Source organism: Crocuta crocuta, unplaced genomic scaffold (assembly GCF_008692635.1).
Source record: "Crocuta crocuta isolate KB4526 unplaced genomic scaffold, BGI_CrCroc_1.0 scaffold2720, whole genome shotgun sequence".
In the NCBI taxonomy this organism is placed as follows: domain Eukaryota; kingdom Metazoa; phylum Chordata; class Mammalia; order Carnivora; family Hyaenidae; genus Crocuta; species Crocuta crocuta.
In genome coordinates, this window is record NW_027531055.1 from 27,816 (window position 1) to 36,149 (window position 8,334).

At 67.3% G+C, this 8,334-nt stretch overlaps 2 protein-coding genes across 2 annotated transcripts in view; both read left to right on the forward strand.

The window, feature by feature from the left end:
• Positions 1-49: 49 nt before the first annotated feature.
• Positions 50-4,170, forward strand: ENTPD2 (ectonucleoside triphosphate diphosphohydrolase 2). Its single transcript, XM_077771001.1, is given in 10 exon segments — positions 50-199; positions 520-694; positions 1,192-1,342; positions 1,526-1,685; positions 1,765-1,992; positions 2,383-2,509; positions 2,512-2,636; positions 2,720-2,839; positions 3,462-3,596; positions 4,033-4,170. Coding segments are annotated over 10 exon segments (1,509 nt in total).
• Positions 4,171-4,283: 113 nt separating this feature from the next.
• Positions 4,284-8,334, forward strand: part of NPDC1 (neural proliferation, differentiation and control 1) — a 4,577-nt gene continuing 526 nt past the window's right edge. The window contains exons 1-6 of the mRNA XM_077771002.1: positions 4,284-4,399; positions 4,511-4,707; positions 6,838-6,984; positions 7,781-7,915; positions 8,006-8,179; positions 8,259-8,326. Coding sequence (XP_077627128.1) covers positions 4,284-4,399; positions 4,511-4,707; positions 6,838-6,984; positions 7,781-7,915; positions 8,006-8,179; positions 8,259-8,326 — 837 coding nt within the window. The remainder of the gene's footprint in view (positions 4,400-4,510; positions 4,708-6,837; positions 6,985-7,780; positions 7,916-8,005; positions 8,180-8,258; positions 8,327-8,334) is intronic.

Sequence of the window (8,334 nt, forward strand, 5' to 3'; positions counted from 1 at the left end):
AGAGCTTGGCGGGGGCGGGGGGGGGTGCTCTGAGCCCAGGGAGCCCGAGATGGGCTGTCGCTGGAGTTGGCTCTGTAGCCAAGGGCCGCGGCTGGGTCAGGGCTGGTCAGCCGGCTGCTGCAGGTCCCAGGCTGGGGAAGAGCCGGAGCGGCCCCTTTCCTCTGCTCAAGAGCGCGTGTTCTCCAGCGCAGCTCGCACTGTTGGAAATCTGGCCCTTGGAACTGAGAGGAAGGCCCGTGCGGCCCCTTAGGGTTTCTGAGGTGCGTTTCTCTCCTGGAGCCTGGGCACCTCATGTCCCCAGGCAAGCGTCCGAGGGTGGCCCCAGGACTTTGACGCTGACATAACCCTCCAGCTTGCCCTGGCCAGGAAGCTTCCTGCAGTCAGAGGAGAAAAGGGCTCCTGGCTGTCGACCCCTGACCCCGTCCTCTCCCCAAATAGTTGTGTCTCTGCAGTGGTCCCTGCCGCCTGAGCCCCAGGACTTTATTCTGAAGGTTTCAATCTTGCCACAGGGTGGGGTAGGGTGGAGACCCGGGGAGCTGGGGGGCATGGCCTCAGGCCCCCCCACCCCATTCCCAGTATGGCATTGTCCTGGACGCTGGCTCTTCACACACATCCACGTTCGTCTACAAGCGGCCTGCAGACAGGGAGAATGACACAGGCATCGTGGGCCAACACAGCTCCTGCGGCGTACGCGGCAAGGCCCCTGAGCACGAGGCACCCACTGCTCTCACTGTAGGACCTCGGGGGCCCTCTCTGGCCTTAGCCTCTGACGTCAGGCCCCTTCGCGTGATGCCGCTGGGCCTGCTCCGGGAAGGAGCCTGGGACCCTGGGCCTGGGGGAGGCTACGAGCAGTGTGCGTTCCACAGAGTGAGCCGCAGGTAGTGGCCGGGAGGTTTGGGCTTTGCCTGGCCCAAGACCGGCACACCCAGGCAGGGCCCTTGGGAGGCTAGGCCAGACTGACAATGCCTAGTGCTTTACCCGGCACCTGGGGGCACGCCCACGTGCAGGCAGCCGCCTTAGAGACTCTGGGTGTCCCCAAGGCAGGTGGGCCCCTTGTCCCTGAGGGCGTACGCTGGGAAGGTGTGTCTCAGCTGCCACCTGGCTTAGGAGCCCAGGGTCCCACCCCTCCGGCCCGTGGCTCTCCTAGGGGCTGCCTGGCGGGCTTGGGCCCATCTCCCTGTCTCCCTCTAGGAGGGGGCATCTCCAGCTACGCAGCCGACCCTTCCAGGGCTGGCCAGAGTCTTGCTGAATGCCTGGACCAGGCGCTGCAAGACGTGCCCAAGGAGAGCCACGTGGGCACGCCCCTCTACCTGGGAGCCACGGCAGGCATGCGCCTGCTCAAGTGAGTGTGCCCCTGACCCTCCTGGTCTCCACGAGGGCCTCGGCATAGGGTGGGCCCCACACGCCCTCGGCAGCGGCGCTGGGCTGGGACGCGCTCGGCCGATCGGCCGCACCCAATGCGCCCCCGCAGGAGCATCTTGGCCACCTGGGAAGGAGGCCCCTCAGAGTCCTCCCTGTGTTGCAGCCTGACCAGTCCCGAGGCCTCGGCCAATGTCCTCGCGGCTGTGACCCGGACGCTGACCCAGTATCCCTTTGATTTCCGTGGTGCCCACATCCTCTCGGGCCAGGAGGAGGGGGTGTTTGGTTGGGTGACAGCCAACTACCTGCTGGAGAACTTCATCAAGGTGGGCCCGATGGCCAGCCCAGTGAGCCAGGGGGCGTGGCACCCACCCGCCGGCTGACCCCAACCTCCACTCCCCACAGTATGGCTGGGTGGGCCGGTGGTTCCGGCCAAGGAAGGGGACGCTGGGGGCCTTGGACCTGGGGGGCGCCTCCACACAGATCACCTTCGAGACGGCCAGCCCAGCTGAGGATCCAGCCAATGAGGTCCGGCTGCAGCTCTACGGCCAGCACTACCGCGTCTACACCCACAGCTTCCTCTGCTATGGCCGTGACCAGGTCCTCCGGAGGCTGCTGGCTGGAGCACTCCAGGTGCCCTAGCAACCCTGGGCCACCCGCACCACTGTGCCCTCCTGGAGGGAGGGGGGCGAGAAGACATGGGAGCTAAGGGTCCACAGCAGAGCCTGGACTGAGGAAGGCTTCCCTAGGCAACAGGAACCAAAGCTGGGCCTTCATCAGCTGGCAGGGTAGAAATGGAGGCATCCTGTGTGGGCCAAAGCCAAGTGGGGGAGGGGGNTTGTCCAGCAGACAGAGGGGAGCCATAGATTGCCCCTGAGTGCAGAAAGCGATGTTGCCAAGGGGAGACTTATGAAAGGCTCGACAGGCAGGTCCTCGGGGGAGACCTCCCAAAGGCCCCGGGCAGGGGTAGCGGGCAGAGCTCGGAGCGAGCGCGAGGCCTCTCACAGCCCTGCAGTCCCCCAGACTCACGGCTTCCACCCTTGCTGGCCGAGGGGCGATTCTACCCAAGTGCTGCTCCGGGACGTGTACGACTCCCCGTGCACCGCGGCCCAGCGGCCGCAGACCCTCAACAGCAGCAGCAGGGCCCACCTGGGGGGGGCAGCGACCCTGCCCTCTGCCGAGGCCTCGTCCTGCGACTCTCCCATTTCTCCTCCTGCCACTTCTCCCGATGTGCCTTTAACGGTGTCTCCCAGCCTCCAGCGGCTGGCAACTTCGTCGTGAGTGCAGGGGCTGCGGGGGGCGGGGGGGGCGGTGCCCTGGAGCATGTGGGGTCTGTGCCGAGACCCTGCACCCCTCGCAGGCCTTCTCTGCTTTCTTCTACACCGTGCACTTCCTGCGGTCCGTGATGGGGCTTCCGGTGACAACCGTGCAGCAGCTGGAGGCCGCTGTGGGCGCCGTCTGCAGCCAGACGTGGGGTCAGGTGGGGCCTCCTTCCCCTCCTCCAGGGCCTCCCTGAGGCCTGACCCTAGAGCGAGATGTGGAGGACGGAGGGAGGAGCAAAGGCCCTGTGGCAGCAGGGCGCCCGGAGTGAAGGGCGTGGGGACTGGACTGGTTGCAGCAGGAAGAACCGCACTTAGGGTCGGGGGGCCAGGCTTCTGGCTCTGCCGCTGGTTAGACACTGGCACCGATAAAGGAAGACGGAGGTGCTCGCCCAGGCGGAGCGTCAGGCGTCTGCCAGACCTCGAGAGGAAGCACCGAGTCTGTGGGCTCCGGTGGCGACAGAGGCCCCGTCCTGTCTTCTCTGGGTCTGGTTTCAGGCAGATTTAGGGGGTGGGAAAGCGGGGGACAAAGGGCCAGCCCAAGCTCCGTGCGGAGGGCCTGGGGCTTCTGGTCCTCTGGCCACGAGCCAAGGTCGCTGCCAGCCTGCTGCTCCCTGGGTGCCGGTCCCCGCGGCAGGGGTCTCCACAGGTCACGCCGTTCTTCCTGGAGGGCGCAGTCCCCGGGGGCGGCCCTTCTGGCCGTGGCCGAGGGTGTGTGTGGGGGAAGGGGTGCAGCACCCGCCGGCCAGCCCTCCTCCTGGGCCGGGACCCCGCCCGTCCCAGCTGCAGGCCAGGGCGCCGGGGGAGCGGGCCCGCCTGCCCCACTACTGCGCGGGGCCCGTGTTCGTGCAGCGGCTGCTGAGCCGCGGCTACGGCTTCGACGAGCGCGCCTTCCGAGGGGTGACCTTCCAGGGCCGGGTAGGAGCTGGCGGTGCGGCTGGGGGGCCTCCCGGCGGCGGAGGCTGAGGCCGTGCCCCTCGCCCGCAGGCCGGGGACACCTNCATGGTCTTGCCTGTGTCTCCCTGCCCCCAACTTTTCTAGAAAGTGAGTGTAGACACTATTTCGGTCTGGTCACTGCCCTGGGGGAGAATGGCAGTGCTTGCTCTGGGGGTTTGAGCCGTGTCACAAGCCCGAGGGCAGCCCGCCCTGCCTTTGGAGTTGTGACACACAAAGGGCTGAGAAGAGCGTCGGGAGTGGAGGCTCACCCCTGTTCTCTCGGCGAGGTGAGCCCCAGGGAGGCTTCCAGGTGGGCGGGGTGGCTGTGCTCCCCGGAGGCACCGGTGCGCTGTAACAGGGGTGCACCCATAGGTGCTGGCTGTCGCGAGGCCTCAGGGAGCTGAGGGCTGTCACCTAGGGACCGTGGACAGCTCCCGGCCGCTCCAGGTCGCTCTTGCCCCCTGGCGGCCTCACGGAGAGCAGCGCCCCGTCCCCGCCCGCGGTCACCAGGCCGGCCTCGCCCTGCGGGTGTCTGCTGCTGCCCGTGCGTCCCTGAGTGCCCAGGTGCGGACGCACGTCCCCGCCCGTGGGCGCTGGTGTCTCTGTGTCCCTGGGGCTCGCGCCTCCAGGCCCCAGGCAGGTTCCCCGCTCCGAAAGGGTGGAGGTTGGATGGGGAACCGACGACAGAGAGGGGACCCGAGGTTAGAGGGTCCCGCGGAAGCCCCCCGAGGCCTAGCCGGCTCTGTGGAGAACGGAGAAGGCCCCCGGCTGCAGAGACCGCAGAAGTTGGGGCGCCCCGAGGCCGGGAGCGAAGAGGCGGAATCAGGACCAGAGGAAGGGGGAGGGGGCGCAGCCTGGAGGCGCCACCCNCTGGGCTCCTGGCGGCGGACCTGAAGTTCACGCGCGTCTGGCCTTTGTCCCTGGATCCGTGGGCTTGTTCTGCGTCTGCGTCTGTGTCGGGTTCTCTCCGGCCGCCGCTGGGAAGCTGTGCTGTGCGCGTCCGTGCGCGCCCTTCTCGGGCTCCGCGGGTGCGGGTCTGGCCCCGGGTGCCTACCGGCCTTGCTGCTGGTGTCGGTCCAGGGCTGCCTGCCCGGTGCGTCGCGTGGTGGTGGGGACGGACGTTACCTTGCTGCCGTGGGGGGGTCCGAGTTGTCCCAGGCCTAGGGCCTTGTTCGGGCTTCAGTGGGGCAGGAGGCCTTCCAGTCCGGAGCTTCCTCCCTCACCTTCTGCCCTGGAGGGTCCCCCTTATGCGCTAGGGGCCAAAGGGCACTCCCCACCCTCCCACGAGGTAGGCTCGGCAGAGCCTGAGGAGCCCAGCGTTCTGGGAGACTCTGCCTGCTTCCCAGATGGGCAGTGAGGCTCCAGGCCCGAAGGTCTGCGGGAACCCAGGATCCAAAATGCACCCCCACTCCAGGGCTGAACTGGGAGACTGCTCACACATTCATTCACTTCCCCTGGCAGCAGCATAGGGGAGGTGCTATTCTTAGCCCATTTTACAGGTGAGAAAACAGGTACGAAGAAGTTAAGTGACTGGTAGGTGGTGCAGCTGGGGCGCCAACCTGGGCCGTATGGTTCCGTGTGTTCTCCTGGGCATAGCACCCCCGGGCAGGGGCCCGGAGCATGGCTGGCCAGGGATCATGGAGGCTGCCTGCTGAGAACTTGGCATGAGAACCATGAAGGGTGGGGCCTCCTGAGGAAATGCAGCCTCTGTGCTGAGCCCCTGGCGTGGGCGTGTGCCATCCCGACCGCTGATCCGCTTTGTGCCCTCCAAGATTCGGGGTGAGGTGCCAGCCACTCTCCAGCTGCCACTGTTCCTGGGACCTCTTGCTGCACCCCGAGGCCGGAGAGGGGGCTCTCCCAGGATTGGCCAGGCAGCAGCCATGTCTTTCTAGGTTGGAGGACCTGGAGTGTAGGAAGGCCTCTGGGACCCAGACCCCTGGGGCCAGCTTTGTGCTTCAGGCCTCTGCCCTTGGCACTCCGGGTTCTCAGCCCCAGGAGCACCAGCTGGGCACCCAGCTGGTGGGTGGGGTGCAGACTCATGTGGTGACACAGGCTTAACGTTTAACTAGCCCACGCCCCAGGCCAGCTCTCTGATAGTGGCACCTGCTGACCGAAGGTGGTGCAGGATGGGGTCCCCAGGATGGGAGTCTGCCCGCTTGCCGCAAGGGCTGCTGGGACCTCCTGCCTACAGACTGGAGGCTGGGAATATCAGGTTACCAAGGAAACCAAGTCAGGCCAGCCAAGGTCTGGAGAAGGACAGAGCCAGGAACTCTGTGATCCCTCACGTACCTTGGGCCCTCATGGCCCTCCTGTAGTTTGGGGGGTGGGGGTGGGGGTGGGGGCTAGGCCTCCGGAGATGCCCCATTCCAGCCTCCCTGGCCAGGATTGATGGGCCTGCTGTATCTTCCTGGGTCCTCTGACTCTGCTGCCCGTAACTGGGACCCGTGTCCCAGGCCTTAGGACATTCCCTAGTTTTGAGGCAGCTCAGCCGCAACCGAGAAGGGACGCAGGCACGGAGGCCTACTGGCCATGTATACAGGACACCGCGGTTCAGGCCCAAAGTCCCAGGGACTCCCCGGTCCCTGGCAGCGTGGCTGCAAGAGTGACCCTGGCCTGGCTTCTGTATCTGAAGCAAGTGAGACCCCGCCCTGGGTCTCCCCAACCCAGCAGCTTCTCTGTGCGCTGGTGACGCTCTGTGCGCGGGGCCCGGTCACACGCTAGGGGAATGGCTGGCTTCCCTTGTTCTGCGCCGTCTTCCAGCTCTGCTCTCGGGCTGTGGGAGGGCCTGGCGGGACTTGCAGGGCAGCCTGATGTGGGAGAGGTGAGCGGCCAGCATCGTGCGCTGCCCCTGTCAGAGGGGGACCTGGGCCTCACCTTCCAGGACTCCCAGTCTGGACGGAGGGTCCAGAGCTGAGGCGGGCCCTGGCCAGGCACGCTGGTGCTGCCGCCCAGCCAGCGAGGGACGGCTTCCTCGCTGGGCGGGCTCAGGCCTCCCGAGTGGACTCTGGGGAGTGGGTGGGGCTGGGGAGTTCCCGTAAGTGTTGGGGCTGCTGTGTTCCTGGTCCTGATTTCTGGCTGTTGGGAGGAAGGGCCTGCCCAGAACAATGGCCGGAGCCAGGCCGGACTGGGTCAGCTCGGTGGGGGAGGAGTGGCCAGGGCAGCCCTGTCTGTGTGCGGCGGCTGAGCCGAGCAGGGCGGTGACCTGGCTCTGCTTCCTTTCTAGATGCAGCCGTCTGTCCTGGGAGCCTGGACTGCGCCCTGAAGAGGCGGGCACGGTGCCCCCCAGGCGCGCACGTCTGTGGGCCCTGCCTTCAGCCCTTCCAGGAGGATCAACAAGGCCTCTGTGTACCCAGGATGCGCCGGCCTGTGGGTATGGGAGAGAAGGACGTGTTCCCCCCCCTCCCCCCGTCCTGACACATCTGCCACTCAGCCTGGCTCCTAAGTGTCAGAGGCTCTTCTGTCTTCCAGTGGCCTGGTGATCTTTCCGGACGGCACCAGTCCTGAGCCTGGTGGTGCGCCGAGGCCTGGGGCAGTTAGCCCCTACCAGGGCAAGGGGTGTGTGGTGGGAAATGCGGGGGTAACTCCAGGAGGGGAGGGGTTAGAGCTCTCCAAGCCCCACCCCCTGGGCTGCCCTGGCACCTTGCCCAGCGCGAGGGACGGGGTGGGGGGAGCCCAGACACAAGCTGCACTCTGACAGATGCCTCCAGTTCCTGCTGCTGACTCGGTGGGGGTGAGGGGGACGGAATGGGGCCCCTCCCCTCTGCTTGAGTCACTGCCTGTCTTGGTAGAGAAGGGGTGGAGTGATGCATGGGTAACAGGTGGGTGAGGGGCAGAGGGGCACCCCTTCCCTTCTCCTCCTGGCCTTGGCACATTCCTCTGACTCCTCCACTGCCTTGCCCCCCCCCTTCCCTGGGAAAGCTGTTGCTCATATGGGCCGCCTTCAGCTGTCACCATGGCAACTCAGGATGGCCAGGGCTGGCAGGCAGGCTGGTACCTGGTCCCCTGGCCACCACGGGTGCCTGGGAGGAGCTTGGACGGAGAAAGAGGCCTAGGCCCGGAGGCCGGTTCCTGGATGGGCCTCACCCTCTCTGCAGGGCCGCCTGCGGCCAGTGTTGCCGGGGAGGGGCTGGGACCCTCTCCACCTGATGGCCCCTCCCCCTCCCCAGGGGAGAGCCTGCCCAGGCCCAGGCTGGAGGAGGAGATCGACTTCCTGGCCCAGGAGCTGGCCCGGCAGGAGCCACGGCACTCCATGCTCACCGCCCAGCCCCAGCTTGAAGCCGGACAGCGGCCCCTGGAGCCCGGTGAGCCGCAGCCCGTGTGCCTGTGTCTCCCCACCACGTTTGATCCCCGCCGGTCCTGTGCTCTAGCCTCAGCCTGTCTTCTCTCTGCAGCGGCCACCCTGGGGCTCTCGGAGCGCCGCCAGGGCCCCGACCTGGGCCTCCCCTCCACTCGGGGAGCCCCTGCGCCCACGGCCCGCACCTCCTTGGGCTCCCCTGTGTCGTCTGGGCCGGTGCACATGTCCCCCTTGGAGCCCCGGGGCGGGCGCGGTGACGGCCTCGCCCTCGGTAGGTCTGTGGGTCTGGAGGTCTCGGTGGGCCGGGGTCCCGCCCGGAAGGCCGCCCTGACCGCGCCCCTTCTCCGCAGTGCTTGTCGTGGTGTGCTCGGTAGCCGGCGCGGCCGCCCTCGCCGTGGCCGCCCTCTCCTGGGGCAGGTGAGCGCG